The sequence below is a fragment of the Schistocerca serialis genome, chromosome 1 (genome assembly GCF_023864345.2).
Source record: "Schistocerca serialis cubense isolate TAMUIC-IGC-003099 chromosome 1, iqSchSeri2.2, whole genome shotgun sequence".
Taxonomy (NCBI): domain Eukaryota; kingdom Metazoa; phylum Arthropoda; class Insecta; order Orthoptera; family Acrididae; genus Schistocerca; species Schistocerca serialis.
The window spans coordinates 1,072,331,245-1,072,351,403 of NC_064638.1; the positions used below are offsets into that span (position 1 = coordinate 1,072,331,245).

The following is a 20,159-nucleotide window of genomic DNA, read 5'->3' on the forward strand; positions in this document are numbered from 1 at the left end:
AAATCAGATGACAGATTCTTAAAAACAAATAAAAAGTAAAGGAGGAAAAATTCCTTCTTACACAAAATTAATCAATGGAGAATATTTGTAACAAAATGATTGTTTACTAACTTATTTGCCAATTCTTGTCGAGCAAACATTCTTTCTTCCTGAAGTTCCAAGTGATCATCATATGGTGTGACAGAGCAAACTCGGACACTGCTCCTCAGCATGGAAGACAAAAGTTTCTCAATATCTGCGCGATCAGATGGAAGTGGTCCAGGAATTATAAACTGCATCATTTTTGTTGGTGATGGTGGTGGATATACTCGCACCAACGATCGTGTGTGATGTTGTGGGCTTCCTAATGGAAAATATGTATAAATAATTTAGTACAAGAATTATGTAATAATTAAATTTTCATAAAAAGTATTGTGTTCTTGGACCACTGCAGTTGTGACTACATTACTTTTATTAAGCAAGTATCTTTTTTATGGCCCCTATGTAACAAGAGAAGCTACAGTTCCAAGCTTCTGACTAAATTATGCAATTAGTGCAATAAGTGTAACAAAATCTTGAAGTTTGTTCATTTATTATTGCAGAAGAAAGCTAGAGTCATTTGTGGTATACTTCCAGAAAAGGGCAATGTTGTTTGCATCATACACTGAAGGGCCAGAAACTGGTACATCTGCCAAATATTGTGTGGGGCCCTCTCGAGCATGCACAAGTGCCACAACACGATGTGGCATGAACTTGACTAATGTCTGAAGTGTACTGGAGGGAATTGACACTGAGAATTATACAGGGCTGACTATAAATCTGTAAAAGTATGAGTGGATGGAGATCCCCTCTGAACAGCATTTTGTAAGGCATCCCAGATATGCTCAATAATGTTCGTGTCCAGGGAGTTCAGCAGCCAGTGGAAGCGTTTAAACTCAGAAGAGTGTTCCTAGAGCCACTCTGTAGCAATTCTGGATGCATGCAGAGACAAGGTAATGTTTTTCCTGAAAACACTATTAATTTAATGTAGTGTTAGTGATATAAACACCAACACTTATAAATGAGAGCTTACACAAGTACACTATTAAGAACTGTGTATGAAAAATCTATGGCCAGAACACTGGATTGATACTGATGTCTTTTGCTGTAGGACTTTCATTTCTTGACTGCGTGATTGTGTGCCTACATTTATGTAACCTTGACAGCATCATCTTTCAGTGTTGACAACATTTTTCCATAAGCATTATATTAACTTTTGTCAGTTGGTAAGGAAACACAAGCAATGTTTGCTTGTGGAAGAAACAGAAATTGGTATTATTTGCAACAACTACTACTATTACTACTACTAAAAAGATATTCACTGGCCCTCACAAAGGAAGACATTCTAACATTGAAGTAAAAGTTCTGGTATTCTTCTGTGAAAGGAGAAATAATGGGCAACCTATGACTATAAACAAAGCAAAAGAGGTTGCTACAGTTCTTAATATAATGAGGCAAGAGTTTAAGGCTAACTGGGATGGGTTGATCGCTTTCTGAAACAGGCTGGCCTATCTCTGTGATACTGTAAAGCAGTATGCCAAAAGCTTCTAAAAGGATTTTGAGAAGAAACTTCACGAATTTCAGTGGTATGTCGTCACATTTTAGAAAGAGAAGAATTTTTTGATGTGCCAAAGAGGCAATGCTGATGAGGCACAAATTTGATTTGATATGCCACTTATTACGTGATTGATGAGAAGGGGCAAAAAAAAAGTTACAGTCAAAACATCAGGGTGTGATAAACATTTCATAACTGAAATAATGGCAATGACAGCAGATGGGTGCAAACTCTCCCCTTTCCTAATCTTCAAGTGGAAAGTGAGCCCAAAGACCCCAAAAAATTGAAAGCTGTTTCCTGATGATGTCACTGTTCAAAATCAACAGAAGTAATGGATGACTGAAACTTAAAAACTTGACTGGCTCCAAAATATACAGGAACTTCATCCTGGTGTACTTTCCAAACTACAATCAATGCTTTGTCTTGATGCATTTCGTGCTCATATCGGTGATGATGCGAAAAAGAGGATCCACAGCCAAGCCAGTGCTTTTGTTATTATTCCTGGAGGAATGACTTCTGTGTTATAACCCTTGACATCAGTATAAAGAACCCTTTCAAAGGTTACATTCAGGAACAGCACAAAAAATTTTGTTAACCAAACTGTGAACTGACTCTGACAAGAAAAATTAATCTTCCTGCACCCTTGGTTTTGACTGCCTGGAAAAGATTAGAGTACCAATGATTGTAAAATTATTCAAAAAATGTTGTATTTAAAAAACTCTGCATGGCAGTGAAGATGATGTGCTCTTGAACGAGACTGAGGATGATGGGGAAAGAAAAAATGAATCCGTTTCTCATGTAGACTCTTCTGAGGATACCACTAATTATGACATTAATGAATAATGATGAGTAATGCCTGTAATTTATGATATGTTTGTTTGCTTGTCTTTCAAGTTAGGTGTTCATTTTTTTAATGATGATTATGTCACTTAACAGTGGTCCATTGTTGTTGTTTTTACAGTTCATGTATGCATCCACTGTTGTGTAAAATAAATGTAGTCTACCAGTGATGTGCCAACGAACTCTTTTTTATGATGTAATTAACATCATAAAAAAAGTGTTTGTAGGTGCATCACTGGTAGGCACATTACATTCAATGGCACATTAGATTTGCATAAATGTAGTAATATCTGCTGGTATCACATAAAATTTGGAACTTCAACCCAACAGTATCAACCAGCCAGTGACAAGAAGGATGCTGCCAGAAACCAGTAGTGTCATCAGCTGAATCCAGAATGGACAGTTGTTGACTGTTCATAACAGAGGATTATACCAAGCTAAAATTTTTCGTAGGTATAGGTGATAATGTCGCAGTGTACAATTCTTGTCTTCTGTGATGAAATATCAATGGCTATTACCTGTATAATGTGGATGGATCTTCCATCAAGATCTACAGTTATCAATCAATTCATGTAGACACCACTGTCCTATATCTAATTATTGGTGCAGACTTCTATCATTTTATAGTTCTCTAGTCTTGGATACCTATGCCATGCTGGCATCAAAGTGATTACAAGTGTCTCACCATATAACAACCTGCTTTGCCATTTCTCCAAAGTCACCTATCTGTTGCCTACTCTAGCACTGCTAAAACACTCAACAGTACATCAAATTACCATCATGCCAAGTTCAGTAGTCCATGAAAAGCCTCGTCATCTGCCTCCAGACAAACTCAGACCACAAAGCAAAATTCATCTTTCATGTTAGCACACAGGATCTATCACCACTCAGATAGTAGCTAGGCCTTGCCTGCGCCCCTAAGAAGAGCAACAGGTGGTGCCCATCAATAGCTTAGCACTAGAACAATACCTAATGATACCATGTGTCACATAGCTAAGACTCTGTATGCACATCCATGGTAAGACCAATCTCAAGGGTCAACCTCATCCTTGCTATCTATCACATACCCATTGCAACAGGAATATATCAAAACAGCCGTCACTACCAGTCAAGGTAAACAGTTTGAATCATACATTTTTAAAGCACTTGTGCCTATCACCCCACTGCTAATGGTCTCACGGAATGGCTCCATCTACTATTGAAGGCATCACTCAAATTGTGAAATTCTAAATTCTTTACACTTTAGAACCTGAAGATGTTTAATATACTGCAGTTCCGACTGAAGTAGGGTTTTGGAAGTCTTGTTTCTGTACCCATGATGTATTTCTGCCAAATATGACTAGTGGATACCCAAGTTGGCATGCATTAAGCACTGTGCTTCAGTACACATGCACTCTTGTGTCTCTATTGCAGCAGGCTGAGCTGCATTAATGGTTGTGGGGGAGACAGGGGCAGGCGGGTTGGCAGAGAATTTGTACACCTCTGCTCCAACCACTGTACATTTGATGCTGACAGCAATCGCTCCTCTGTCACCATTTCCATTGGCAGACTTAAGCCAGGCTTTAGCCCAGTGGAGACTCACACAAGTTCAGAAACGGCTGCTAATACTGAGATGCTACTTATGTGTGATTTCATGAGGACACCAGATGCATCAGCCTTCCACTACAACAGTCAATGCCTCTGAGCTAAACTCCGATCACCACTCACTCTAGGCACTGCTTATGCTTCAACCTCAAATATCGTTGACACTTGGGTGGGGGAATGAGTGATGTGGGCAGTAAATTGTCTGTTATATTTTATGTACTGTACAGATCCTTATCCTTGGACCACAGACAAATGAATGATAGTTAGATGTTCTTTGCAGTGTATTTAGCTATTGTTTGTTGTGTTAAGTAGATTGTATTTTCACACAACAGTGCATACACATAGTGAGCTAAGCACCAATTTGTCCCCCCCCCCCCCCCCCCCCCCTCTCCCTGGGTCAGGATTTTAGCTCCACAGCCAGCACTTCACCGTGCATGGGACATCATGCACTTGTACTTAGTGGGATCCTTCCAGAGCTCGTCTAATAGTAACATATGACAAAGTTTGTGGAAGAGACTTCAAGCAAGGCAAGACTAATGTTACATCTCGGATCTCAACATGAAATGAAGTGTTGTGGCTCTGGGAAATTACATGTACTGCAGGCAACGTCTGCCAATGTCACATGAAGCTTCAACCAGTGTGACCCCTGATACAACATGAGTATCCATGCTGTCTGATGTGTGTGTGCTGTTGTGTTCATCCACCTCTGCTATTTCCATACTGACATTTTCTTATGGCTGGGACACTAAAGCACCTACACTGTCCTTGGTGTTGTAGTCACCCACCTGTGATATTTGTTCCATGTTTACATCTTCTTCGTTTCTTCTTCTTCTTCTTCCAGACAGAATACCAAGTCTCTCACTCCTATAGCTAGCACATATAGGTGAGTATGGCTGCCTGGTGGTGGCTGTGCTATTATTGTTAGAGTATAATTACAATATCTGAACCAGCACCTCTCATACAGAGCTGCACCAGACTACTACACATAGGCAAACTCATCCATGGAGGTGGGTTGCGTATTTAAGAGTCATATAATTTATCATGTTAGAAGTGAGTATTCTTCTGCTTCATGGATGTAAATTTATTGTTTGGCATGTGATACTGATATAATTTTGTGGGAACAGATGATTAAATAAATAGAGTATAAGATACATCAAATTCTGTAAAACTGTCAGTCTTGCAATACAAATATTCTAATACTAACCCATGTCATGTGCTTCCACGAAAAATTCAATTGGGCTGCTTGCATCTTGGATGGAACTTCTCCTTACCCTCGGTGTAGGTTTTTCGTGGCTCAGTGATTCTCGAAGTCCCAGTAATCCTGTTAAAAATGATTTTAATTATACCTGTTTCTTTTATCACTTTTTTATTGTTACTGTGGAATTATATCCATTTAGAGTTAGTATTAGCCAAGCCAGTTCCAGACAGGTGATTAAATAACTATATAATATGAAAAATTCCTACAACCAAATATACATTGCGTGTCATTGGCTCTGTGGTATCGCAGTTAAAGAACTTTCATTTCAGATCTTAAGATTACCAACCACAGCACAGGAGATATGATAATTTTGCAGTAGTGTTCCTGGTGGCACACTAACTGTTGCACAGAGACATGATATTTTTGAAGTACTGCTCTTAGTGACACTTAAACTGGATGTAGTGCTGCTCTTAGTGGCACTTCACTGGATGTGTTACTTGAAAAGACTGTTCAGAAATTCACTCCAATCCATGAAACATTATATAAACTACTGATGTTACAGAAATAACTTAATCTGTACTGTACTTCTTTTGTGCTTAGGGTCCTTTTTAAACAAATTGTTCAATGTTTGCTTCTAACACTTTGAGATGAGCTATCCTGAGGCCAAATACACATTCTAAATTAAAATATATTGTGCTGAATCTAGGAGTAACACAACACAGTGTGACTTAGTGGGTGGTTAGACACAACCATTTGTTCCAAGGCTGAGTACCATCTTTGGAATTTAGAAGCACGGTTGTTAGGAGGAGGATTGAAATGTTCCAAGAGGTGAAACAAGTGTCCAATCCAGGCTGTTATTTTAAGGATATGTTTAGCAGATAGGTATGCAACCTTAGAAATTTAGCAACCTCACTGAGCATATAGTGATGATAATGTTAACATAAAAGTGGATCACAAACTGTAGCTCTGCTGAGATAAAAATCAGACAAGGTATGTATTATCACAGTTGACCATCCACTCGAAAACATGCAGTTTTCCTGTGGTGGAGCTGAAGTGAGTGGTGTGAAGAAGATGAGGGGGAGTGGTTTCACATTTTCTGATTCAAGGTATAGACAAGCAGATAATATGATGATATGGACTCGACATATAAGCTGAAAATGGGGAAAAATTTGGAAACCCTGGGAACTCATGAAGGCTGCCACAGAGAGACTAACAAGGAAATTTATATAAAAGGGAACTGCCAATCATGCAGATATGTATCACAACATTAATGAATGTGCTTTTGGCAAGGAGATCATTTGGAAATGAAAAGCTGGGTAGAGATTGGGCCATTTACAGGGGTAATATCCTTTTGTAGGTAGGTGACATCAATAGTGAGAGGGAATAAAGGTGTTTGGTGGAAAGGGGGGGGGGGGGGGGGGGAAGACAACACACAAATACACTTTAAATTTGAAAAAGCTTTGCTTGAACTCAGGAAGAACAAATGACCTGGTATTGATGAAACACCAGCAGAACTCTTGCAGACCTTTTTTTTTAGAAGACTTTTAATAATTCAGAATGGAATATTTTTTTCTATTCTTAGGTAGTGTGTTATCAACTACAGGGGCACAACGATGATCCACTCTCTATATGCGGAGTGGACTAGATTCATCAGCAATGGCAGAATGAAACAAGAAGCCAAAATCAGAAATGCTGTGAGACATAGTTGCTCACTGTCACCACTGATATTTTAATTTGTATGTAGGAGAGTGAATGAGAATATTCTTTCTTGATGTGGATTAACAGAAAATCTTGATTTGGTTGCTGACATCATTAGCATCAGTCATCAAAAGTGAAGAGTAACTGATTTAGAGACTTAATGAAATGGAATATGTGTCAGCCAGTAGATATAAAGTAAAGAAAACCGATATAATTGTAGACACAACAAGTGGATGTGCTGGATGGATAAAGGTTAAATTTGACTAGAGGCTCTTGATGGGGTGCACGTGTTTTGCTATCTTAGAAGTAGAATAGATAAAGAAGGAAGATGCAAGAAAGACATAGCAAGACTGCAAAAAGCAAAAATGGTGTTTATAAAAAGAAAAATACTGCTAAAATCCAAAACTATAAAATGTAAACTGAGACCAGAAAAGGCTTCATTAAAAATTATCTTTGGAACACATTTCTGCATAGGAGCCAAACATGTTTGGGGGAAAAAAGAGATAAAAAAACAGAAGCCTTTGCAATGTGTTGTTATGAGAAACTGTGGAAGATCAGCTAGGTTGACAGAATAAGGAGTGTAGATGTTCTGAAATCGGTCAGTGAGGGGAAAAAAGCTTACTAATGAACATAATGAAACAAAGAGACAGAATAGTAGTACACTTCTGAGTGTTCTGCTGAGTTGTTGTTTCCATTTTATGAACAATATTTTGAGAACTGAACCAGCCATCTTCTTCAGGTATTGTGAATTTTGCTGTTTTTACTCACTGCCTGAACTCTATAATCAGACAACAATTCAGTGGAACACTCAGAAATTAACTACTAATCAGTCACGCTGAGAAAATTTGGGAGATCGCAAAGAGATAGCATGAGAAGAGTCACTGCTGAAGATAACAGTTAATTGAATGGTAGAGAAAAAGAATCACTGGGGCAGGCCTGCATGTCAATATGTAAGGCAGATCAGTGATGATGTGGCATGTGAAAGGATCTCATGCTTCAGTAGACAATATGACCATAAGGAACTGCCATTTGAAGCTAATGGACACAGGCTCTGTATCATATCTGAGGAGATGCAGTCATTGCTCAACATCTGGTATGGAGGAAATGTGCAAGTGGTTCAGGAATTTGAGGAATTTGCATGTGGTTCGGGGACTGTTCACTTAAAGTCCTTAGAAGTCATAAAGACAGCCATGTCATGAAAGTGGACACAGTTTGAACATACAGTTTGAACTGTTCTGCAGAATTAATTAAATATTCATCCTTGGAAACCACATTACTCTCAGAAATTATCACCGGACATTGGTCGGAACATGAGAGCTGAAGATTAGATTAGATTAGTACTTGTTCCATAGATCATGAATACAACACTTTGTAATGATGTGGAACGTGTCAGGTTAATAAAAGGTGTCTATACAAGATATTATATTAGACAAAATATTACATGACACTCAATATTTTAAATTAATTAATTTATTTTTTTGTGGGGGTTGGGAAATTACCCACTTACTATATCCAAAAATTCATCTAATGAGTAGAAGGAGTTGCCATTAAGAAATTCTTTTAATTTCCTTTTAAATGCTATATGGCTATCTGTCAGACTTTTGATGCTATTAGCTAAGTGACCAAAGACTTTTGTGGCAGCATAATTTACCCCCTTCTGAGCCAAAGTTAGATTTAATCTTGAGTAGTGAAGATCATCCTTTCTCCTAGTGCTGTAGCCATGTACACTGCTATTACTTTTAAATTAGTTCGAATTGTTAATAACAAATTTCATAAGTGAATATATAAATTGTGAGGCTACAGTGAAGATTTCTAGCTCTTTAAATAAGTGTCTGGAGGATGATCTTGGATGAGCTTCAGCAATAATTCTGATTACACGCTTTTGTGCAATGAACACTCTTTTACTCAATGATGAGTTACCCCAGAATATGATGCCATACAAAAGCAGAGAATGAAAATTGGTGTGGTAAGCTAATTTACTCAGATGTATATCGCCAAAATTTGCAATGACCCTAATAGCATAAGTAGCTGAACTCAAACGTTTCAGCAGATCCTCAGTGTGTTTTTTCCAGTTCAACCCCTCATCAATGCATACACCTAGAAATTTTGAATATTCTACCTTAGCTACCGATTTCTGATCGAAGTCTATATTTATTAATGGGGTCATTCCATTTACTGTGTGGAACTGTATATACTGTGTTTTGTCAAAGTTTAATGAGAGCCGATTTGCAGAGAACCACTTAATGATTTTCTGAAAAACATTGTTTACAATTTCACCAGTTAATTCTTGTCTGTCGGGTGTGATAGCTATACTTGTATCATCGGCAAAAAGTACCAGCTTTGCATCTTCGTGAATATTGAATGGCAAGTCATTAATATATATTAAGAACAGCAGAGGATCCAAGACCGAACCTTGTAGCACCCCATTCTTGATTGTTCCCCAGTTTGAGAAATCATCAGTTTTTTTGCATATTATGTGAACTGTTTATTTCAACTTTCTGCACTCTTCCAGTTAGGTATGATTTAAACCATTTGAGCACTGTCCCATTCATACCACAGTACTTGAGCTTATCTAGAAGTATTCCATGATTTACACAATCAAAAGCCTTTGATAGATCACAAAAAATCCCAATGGGTGACTTCTGGTTACTCAGAGCATTTAATATTTCATTAGTGAAAGTATATATAGCATTTTCCATTGAAAAACCCTTCTGGAAACCTAACTGACATTTTGTTAAAACTTTATTTTTACAAAGGTGTGAGCTACTCTACAATACATTACTTTTTCAAGAATTTTGAATAAGGCAGTCAGAAGAGAGATTGGGCGGTAGTTGTTGACATCAGACATATCCCATTTTTTATGCAGTGGTTTAACAATGGCATACTTCAGTCTATCTGGGGAAATACCCTGCTTCAGAGAGCTATTACATATGTGGCTAAGAATCCCACTTATTTCTTGGGAACAAGCTTTTATTATCCTGCTGGAAATGCCATCAATTGCATGTGAGCTTTTATTCTTGAGAGAGTTTATTATCTTCCTAATTTCAGAAGGAGAGGTGGGTGGAATTTCAGTTGTATCAAATGGTGTGGGTAAGGCCTCTTCCATCAACTGCCTTGCTTCTTATAATGAACATTTAGATCCTATTTTCTCTACAACATTTAAAAAATGATTATTCGAAATGTTTTTGACTTCGGGCTTGTTATTTATCAAGTTTCCATTCGCTTTGACCATGATGCCGTCATCCTGTACTCTTCGTTGTCCTGTCTCCCTTGTTATAGTATTCCAAATTATTTTGATTTTGTTATCAGAGGTATTAATCTCAGACATGATGCACATGCTTCTGGACTTTTTAATAACCTTTGTTAATGTAGCACAGTAGTTTTTATAATATTTGGCTGTTTCTGGGTCATTACTCTTTCTTGTTGTTAGATACAGTTCCCTTTTGTGGTTACAAGATATTTTTATTCCTTTACGAAGCCAAGGTTTTTGCATGGTTTCTTATAATTAGATTTAACTACTTTCTTGGGGAAACAGTTTTCAAATTCTCTTACAAGTGTATCATGAAATAAGTTATATTTTAAATTAGCTTCGGGTTCCTTGTACACCTCATCCCAGTCTAACTGCTGAAGATTTTCTCTGAAATTTCTAATTGTTGAGTCATTAAATGAATGCACAACTTTGGAGGGTAGTTTTGAATTACTGAATGGAGCTATGTCATATACTGTAATTAGCTGAGCATCATGATCAGAAAGCTCATTCTCAACAGGACAAGAATTTATGTTTTTAAACCTATCTTGGTCTATAAAAGTGTTATCTATCAATGTGCTGCTGTCCTTTACTACCCGAGTAGGAAAATTAATGACAGATGTCAAATTGAAAGATCCAAGCAAGACTTCCAGGTCATTCTTCCTATTACACTCTTTCAGTGATTCGACATTGAAGTCCCCACAAATAATAATTTGCTTTCCCCTATCTGACAGATAGCACAACAAGGCATCCAAGTTTTCCAGGAATAAATGAAAGTTTCCCGAAGGAGACCTATATACTGTTACAATTATAAAAGAGCCCTCCTTCAGTTTAAGTTGACAGGCACACGCTTCTATATGTTGCTCTAGACAAAACTTTTTTGTATCTAAGTTTTATACACAGTGATAACTATTGACATATATGGCAACTCCTCCTCCCACCTTATTCTCTCTACTCATATGTGCAGTTAGCTTGTAACCACTGATATTTACCTTTTCCATGTTGTTGTTGTTGTTGTTGTTGTTGTTGTGGTCTTCAGTCCTGAGACTGGTTTGATGCAGCTCTCCACGCTACTGTACCCTGTGCAAGCTTCTCCATCTCCCAGTACCTACTGCAGCCTACATCCTTCTGAATCTGCTTAGTGTATTCACCTCTTCGTCTCCCTCTACAATTTTTACCCTCCACGCTGCCCTCAAATGCTAAATTTGTGATCCCTTGATGCCTCAGAACATGTCCTACCAACCGGTCCCTTCTTCTTGTCAAGTTGTGCCACAAACTCCTTTTCTCCCCAATTCTATTCAATACCTCCTCATTAGTTATGTGATCTACCCATCTAATCTTCAGCATTCTTCTGTAGCACCACATTTCGAAAGCTTCTATTCTCTTCTTGTTCAAACTATTTATCGTCCATGTTTCACTTCCATACATGGCTACACTCCATACAAATACTTTCAGAAACGACTTCCTGACACTTAAATCTATACTCGATGTTAACAAATTTCTCTTCTTCAGAAACGCTTTCCTTCCCATAGCCAGTCTACATTTTATATCCTCTCTACTTCGACCATCATCAGTTATTTTGCTCCCCAAATAGCAAAACTCCTTTACTACTTTAAGTGTCTCATTTCCTAATCTAATTCCCTCAGCGTCACCCGACTTAATTCGACTACATTCCATTATCCTCGTGTTGCTTTTGTTGATGTTCATCTTATATCCTCCTTTCAAGACACTGTCCATTCCGTTCAACTGCTCTTCCAAGTCATTTGCTGTCTCTGACAGAATTACAATGTCATCGGCGAAACTCAACGTTTTTATTTCTTCTCCATGGACTTTAATACCTACTCCGAATTTTTCTTTTGTTTCCTTTACTGCTTGCTCAATATACAGATTGAATAACATCGGCGACAGGCTACAACCCTGTCTCACTCCCTTCCCAACCGCTGCTTCCCTTTCACGCTCCTCGACTCTTATAACTGCCATCAGGTTTCTGTACAAATTGTAAATAGCCTTTCGCTCCCTGTATTTTACTCCTACCACCTTTAGAATTTGAAAGAGAATATTCCAGTCAACATTGTCAAAAGCTTTCTCTAAGTCTACAAATGCTAGAAACGTAGGTTTGCCATTCCTTAATCTTTCTTCTAAGATAAGTCGTAGGGTCAGTATTGCCTCACGTGTTCCAACATTTCTGTGGAATCCAAACTGATCTTCGCCGAGGTCGGCTTCTACCAGATTTTCCATTCATCTGTAAAGAATTTGCGTTAGTATTTTGCAGCTGTGACTTATTAAACTGATAGTTCAGTAATTTTCACATCTGTCAACATCTGCTTTCTTTGGGATTGGAATTATATTCTTCTTGAAGTCTGAGGGAATTTCACGTGTCTCATACACCTTGCTCATCAGATGGTAGAGTTTTGTCTGGACTGGCCCTCCCAAGGCTGTCAGTAGTTCCAATGGAATGTTGTCTACTCCCAGGGCCTTGTTTTGACTCAGGTCTTTCAGTGCTCTGTCAAACTCTTCACGCAGTATCGTATCTCCCATTTCATCTTCCTCTACATCCTCTTCCATTTCCATAATATTGTCATGAAGTACATCACCCTTGTATAGACCCTCTATATACTCCTTCCACCTTTCTGCTTTCCCTTCTTTGCTTAGAACTGGGTTTCCATCAGCGCTCTTGATATTCATACAAGTGGCTCTCTTTTCTCCAAAGGTCTCTTTAATTTTCCTGTAGGCAGTATCTATCTTACCCCTAGTGAGATAAGCCTCTACACCCTTACATTTGTCCTCTAGCCATCTCTGCTTAGCCATTTTGCACTTCCTGTCGATCTCATTTCTGAGACGTTTGTATTCCCTTTTGCCTGCTTCATTTACTGCATTTTTATATTTTCTCCTTTCATCAATTAAATTCAATTTATCTTCTGTTACCCAAGGATTTCTACTAGCCCTCGTCTTTTTACCTACTTGATCCTCTGCTGCCTTCACTACTTCATCCCTCAGAGCTACCCATTCTTCTTCTACTGTATTTCTTTCCCCCATTCCTGTCAATTGTTCCCTTATGCTCTGCCTGAAACTCTGTACAACCTCTGGTTTAGTCAGTTTATCCAGCTCCCATCTCCTTAAATTCCCACCTTTTTGCAGTTTCTTCAGTTTTAATCTACAGTTCATAACCAATAGATTGTGGTCAGAGTTCACATCTGCCCCTGGAAATGTCTTACAATTTAAAACCTGGTTCCTAAAGCTCTGTCTTACCATTATGTAATCTATCTTGTACCTTCTAGTATCTCCAGGATTCTTCCATGTATACAACCTTCTTTTATGATTCTTGAACCAAGTGTTAGCTATGATTAAGTTATGCTCTGTGCAAAATTCTACCAGACGGCTTCCTCTTTCATTTCTCTCCCCCAATCCATATTCACCCACTGTGTTTCCTTCTCTCCCTTTCCCTACTCTCGAATTCCAGTCACCCATGACTATTAAATTTTCATCTCCCTTCACTACCTGAATGATTTCTTTTATCTCATCATACATTTCATCAATTTCTTCATCATCTGCAGAGCTAGTTGGCATATAAACTTGTACTACTGTAGTAGGCATGGGCTTCATGTCTATCTTGGCCACAATAATGTGTTCACTATGCTGTTGGTAGTAGCTTACCCGCACTCCTATTTTTCTATTCATTATTAAACCTACTCCTGCATTACCCCTATTTGATTTTGTATTTATAACCCTGTAGTCACCTGACCAAAAGTCTTGTTCCTCCTGCCACCGAACTTCACTAATTCCCACTATATCTAACTTCAACCTATCCATTTCCCTTTTTAAATTTTCTAACCTACCTGCCAGATTAAGGGATCTGACATTCCACGCTCCGATCCGTAGAACGCCAGTTTTCTTTCTCCTGATAATGACGTCCTCTTGTGTAGTCCCCGCCCGGAGATCCAAATGGGGGACTATTTTACCTCCAGAATATTTTACCCAAGAGGATGCCATCATCATTTAACCATACAGTAAAGCTGCGTGCCCTCGGGAAAAATTACGGACCATGGACCTTGCCGTCGGTGGGGAGGCTTGCGTGCCTCAGCGATACAGATGGCCGTACCGTAGGTGCAACCACAACGGAGGGGTATCTGTTGAGAGGCCAGACAAACATGTGGTTCCTGAAGAGGGGCAGCAGCCTTTTCAGTAGTTGCAGGGGCAACAATGTGGATGATTGAATGATCTGGCCTTGCAACACTAACCAAAACGGCCTTGCTGTGCTGGTACTGCGAACGGCTGAAAGCAAGGGGAAACTACAGCCGTAATTTTTCCCGAGGGCATGCAGCTTTACTGTATGGTTAACTACCTTTTCCATATCAGACACAATGTGATGCTCAGACAGGCATAGTATATCTATTACATTTCTTAGAATGGAGACTGGTCTGATAGTTTTGATAATATCCTGTGGTTAGAAGAAGCTGTGTTGCAGGTTGGGGAGTCTGTTAACTGGCACAATGGTTATTATTGGGCACAGACCATTCTAGACCAGCTGTTCAATAAAGTCAACGCCAATCAAAGGGATTAGTTTGGTGCAGCATGACACCCACAAAAACTGTGTTGTTTCATGACATGCATAAAAGTTGTTGGCGCATATCTCATTTGGGACACAGTGCATGCTGAACAGCATCCCAAGATGTTTGAAAATGATGTATACAGTATTGTATTCACATGAGACAATTAGAATGACCTAATCTTAATGGAACATGGAGCCTTGCCTCACTTTGTAAGCCTCAACACTGGTCGGGACAACATAGCCACGTTGAGTGGGTAACAAGGAGTCCTGAGCAAATGCCTATCTGGGAGTGGGCAAAAGAGAAAGTTGATTGCAGAAAACCAAAAACTCTTCAGGAGTTGGAGGAGCGAATTTGTCAAGTTTTTGGAAGAAACCACTGGATTATCGGCAGAAATTTGTCACAAACACCCCCCTCCATTTATCTAAATTCATTGAAGAAGTTTGTACTGAGGAATAATCAATGATACATTAGTTACATGTGATGAGGCTTCAATGGATGGCACCAGTTCTTTATCAATAAACTTAAGTTATATGAAAACTCGGTCTTCTTATTACAGTTTGAAGTAAACTTCCAGTCCAAGAGCTCTAACTGATTTTGATTGGTGTAGGGCAAAGTTTGTTATGAGAATTACATTCCATGTTAACTTATTAAGAGTTATAAGCCACCTACCCTTAGCCAGACACTCTTGTCAAAAAAAGTTGAAGAGGGATTTATTTAATCATTATCTCATGCACTGAAGATAATTTCTTGATGACCTGTCATTTCCTCACAGAGTATAGTATCTGATTTTCTATGTGATATTGTTGATTTGATGATGAAAATTTTGCACTGTGTATTTAAATGGATCATTGTAGGTGCTCATTTTCTATTTCAGATATGTTTTAAAAAATGTTATGTAAAGCTGTATTCTAAGTACTAACTTGACACACTTCACATTACTAAAGAACTATTTATCATGGCATATAAGTATGCAACTGTTTTTTGATTTCAAACTATGCCTTTATCCTGTGAAAAATTTCATAACAATCAATCATCTTAGTGGAAATTTAAAAGCAGTTTACTAAAGAAATTTGTGGCACTCTGTCAGAAGGAAAATGGCGGAATTCCTGTGGAGCCTCATGGAATCAACACACAGAAATATTCTGTATATTGTGAGGACTGAACACAAATGTGTATATACTTAAAGTATTCTTACTCCGAAGAAGTCACAATAACTAAAAATATTTGATACGTACATAAATTTGCAGCATCAGTTTAATTTCTTTTGCATTGTACCTCATACACGACATTTTCTGGTGGACTACCTGCAGTAAACTACTCACCCATTACCACTGAACTGATCAGTTTTAATTAACCTTGTCTTAGTGTAAGGATTTCATTCAGATTTGAATAAACAGTCATGCACTAATACACCATGGCATCTAGTTTCTGTGAGAAGCCTCCTTTCTTTTGTGTTGATGTAGTATGTTGTGGTTTGTTGATAGTCACATTTTAAATGGTCAATCATCTGGATAAGAGCTATAAATTATAAATATGCTGTGATTGTATTTTTCCAATTAGGTCAATTGTAGATGTATGGCAGTGTGGTGAAGATGAGAGGTGCAATACATGATCTCTTCAAGCACGACCATGAGAAGATGATCTACATTCAAAGACTGAAAGCTATTAGGAACATGAGATGAAACAATGTTCATTATAAACAGGCATCTATTCTCAAGCATTTATATGACTGGTTTCTTTGCCAGTCATCAGCTTAGTTATGCAAGTCATAAACAACATCAGTAGGCAAACAACAGCTGCTTAGTATAGCAGAGGAAGAAATAGCATTTCTAAGTTTGCTAGCTCTTGTGTTATCCTTAGTATATTCATTTATAGCCTGTATAAGCTAAAAGCTGGTAATGATTCAGCTACAGGATTAATATCTGACAATTACTTCTTTATGTTATCATACTCATTAGCATATAAGTTTCTTCACAATGATAGACTCTATGAATGATTGATACTCTTACAAGCCAATGGATATGAAGTGGAGAATGTTCTCAGTGAATGGTAATAAATGATACTTCTCCTTCTTCTTTTTGTTAAGAGTTTTTTTACACAACCTGGGATGAGCTTTGCTGCACCTGTGTTTTATTTAACTTTGTGGCCAGATGCCCTTTCTGTTGTGAAAATCATCAGATTCCTAAGGGAGAGAAATTGTGTTCACCGCCTGTATGTGAATTGTGTAAACTTTGTCCTGTGTGCGATTGTATTTTCACTGTTTGTGTATCATATTTTCTAAGGTTTAAAGTGAGGACCAGCCCAGCATTTATCTAACTGAGTGAGGGAAACCATCTGAAAACCACACTTAGGTTGGTTGGTGCCCAATTGCCAATGCACTGTGCAGGTTCGGTGCAGATTTGGCTCACCTTCCTTTGATGCAAGGTAGCACACAGTGCATTCTGCTATATGAGCAGGCCAAATGGTAATAATCTGCACTGAAGACAAGTAGTACTGATTTGAAGTGAAAGTTCTGTGAAGACCGTGAGGAAAAAGCAGATTCATCGGCTTGTATTAAGGCCAGAGAACAAAGTAAAAAGAATGGTCAACGTGATATCCATTACTTAGCTTGTGACGTTACCTTTTCTGTTAGTACAATAGATAAAAATTTATGGCACTACTACACCATAACCTCAATCATCATCATCTTTAGCAGCAGCATCTGTTGCATCATTTGATATTCACTGCTCAATAAAATGTCTCCTGTAGTCTTATCTACACATCACACTATTCCATAAAACACATCTCTGCTGCTCCTGCCTGTGCTCTAATGTAATCTGTCTACCTATAACAGTCTCAGTCTTCTCTTATGTCATGGAATCTAGCAAAGAACTTCCCCAGCACATTTACTATTAATTCATGTAGTTAAATATCCCTCACATCTCCATGATATCTTCCACTCCTATTCCCTCATCCAGTTTTTTGTCTTTCTTAGTAATTCTCAAAATGCATCCCCTGATTACTTACTCAAAGACACTAGTTTTGAATGGTTTCCACATTAAAAACTCTATGTCTCATTGCAATAAGATGAAAATGGTGATATGCTCTGATTGTAGACTTTCCTTTTCAGTTATACTAGAATTATTGTTTTCAAACCTCTATTCAGTTTTATTAAAAGTATTCATGTGTGTTTTTACTCTTCTGCTTCTTTTCCTACCCATCTAGTCTTTGTCTTCAACTACCTTCAACACAAAAACTCATCTGGTTCTGTGACTTCTCTGTTTCTCTACTTTCTTTCTGTTGTACTTGTTAATCATTATCTTAGTATTATTATTGACTTAATGGGCTACATTCTGACTTACTCTATGAAGTCGTTCCATTTATTGTTGAAGTTTGTCGTCAGTAGAGGAAAACATTGCAGTGTCATTAGCAGTAAAGATGATTAAAGTATGCTCTATTAATGTATATTCCCTCATAGTTTTCCCTGAAATTTTTTCTACAGTTGGTGGAAGCATATACAGTAAATTTCATTTTCCATCCATTAGGTTTGCGGTGAGTCCTTTTTCTATTTATTTTTACTCATAAGCTTCTGAACAATAACAGAAATAAGCCTTTCATGACTCCGCATGTAACAAGACGAAAGGATCATACACAAAGTGCAACATAAGTGATACACAGAATAACTGATGTGAGTAGTACAAACTAAAAGAACATAGTGAGTATGAGTCAGCACTGCTCTGTACATATATAGGTGTGATTCGCATATATAGGCAGAGACTGCCATGTGCACACAGTTGGTGATTGATTGAAGTACACACGCATGGCAGCACTATACTCAGTGCAGTCACGCTCACACACATAGCAGCAAGATACAGCACACCTCTCCGGTGTGTGAAGAGGGTGTCAAAGTGACAGAGAGACACATTCATCAGTTCCAGAGTGGCAGGAGCCAGTGCTGACAACGGGGCAGAATGATGTGCTGGGCAGGTGCCAGAGCATAGGGCCAGAACATGCAGAGACGCGGACATGCCTGAGGACGGTGGGCCCAAGCCAGTGCCTGACTATAGCTCTGAGGAGAAGGGTACTATCACCTTCTCTGCACCATCATCAGCAGGCATGTCCCAGTGTGGAGGAGGCCAGGCTGGACCCACGAGTGACAATGACTGATGTGACAATGGCGAGGGGACCGGCAGAGGTGGCCCAACCAGAACACAGGTGCGGCAACAGACCCAAGGCCAGAGACAGACCAGCATCCAGTGCTGAGAAGCTGGATCACCAGGGTGTCATACATGCAGGAGGCAGCCAATGGGACAGGGGTGCCTGCACAGCAGCCTCTTGAGGTGGAGGGCAATGGGGCAGGCTGTGGAGACAGGGGCCACACCTGCGAACCTGTAGCTTCTGGTGGTGAGGGGGTGGGGGTGGGGCAGCTGATTAAAGAGGCATGCCACCAGCCTGTCAGCTGTATGGATAACACAAAGACGGCATCCCCTGCAGTGGACAACAGTGGCCAGTATCTACTTGGAGTGGCAATCAAACCCTCACGCCCACTCTGGTGATCTTGGTGCAAAGTGGGCTGACAAACCTGTCACAGGCCATAGAAGGTGAAGGAGCATGTGTGGCTGCCAGCTGTGAAGCATCTGAGCTGGTCTCTGCTCTCCCATAGGTGAGAAGTGATAGGTGCTCAGAAACAGAGAAGGGCGTTGTCTGGTGAAGAATCCTCAATAAACGTTCCCATTTGGGACTTGGACATATACGCCAGTCATTCTGCCTCACCATTTGATTGAGTGTGAAATGGTGGAGTTGTAACATGACAGATGCCGTGACAGGAACAAAACAAGTGAAAGGTGTGAGAAATGAACTGAGTCCCATTATCGGAAACTAAGGTACAAGGCTATCCCTTAATACAAAAAACCCTCAAAAGCATATGAATTGTGGCCTCAGCTGAGGTCAATGCACACTGCAAAATGTAAGGATACCAGGAAAATGCATCCACAACCAAGAGCCAATAGGAATTCAAGAAGGGGCCCACAAAGTCTAATTGAATACTTTCCCATGGCTGGCATGGAGCAGGCCAGGGGGACAGAGATGCCCTGGAGCTGCCTGTTGTCAGGCACACTGCTCACAGGTGCTGCATTGTGAGGCAAGGAAATGTAAGGGTTAAACAAGGGAACGTAGGGTTTATGGTCAGTTACAAGGTGAAACTTGGAGCCTATGGGAAGAGCCTCTATTTCCACCTGAGAGTAACACTGCTGACTGGAATGAGAGATTTAGAGGTGAAAGTGACAGCATATCAGTGCACTAGGACTACGCCAAGGCCATACTGTGAGGTGTCAAGTCACCAAAACTATGTGCTGGTCCAGAGAGAAGGTAATTAAACAAGGGCCCAAGAATAGTGTGGATTTCCACATTTGGAAATCACATTCGTAATCCAGGCTCCAGCAAAAAAGGTACATTCCTGAGTAACAAGGTATGCAACAGGTGGTCCAATGT

General features: G+C 39.2%; 1 protein-coding gene across 1 annotated transcript in view; it reads right to left on the reverse strand.

Moving 5' to 3' along the window:
• The window catches only part of LOC126455440 (cadherin-86C-like), a 290,066-nt gene that overhangs the window by 50,346 nt on the left and 219,561 nt on the right, over positions 1–20,159 (reverse strand). The window contains exons 15-16 of the mRNA XM_050091193.1: positions 5,202–5,318; positions 112–343 (exon numbers count right to left, since the gene is read on the reverse strand). Coding sequence (XP_049947150.1) covers positions 112–343; positions 5,202–5,318 — 349 coding nt within the window. The remainder of the gene's footprint in view (positions 1–111; positions 344–5,201; positions 5,319–20,159) is intronic.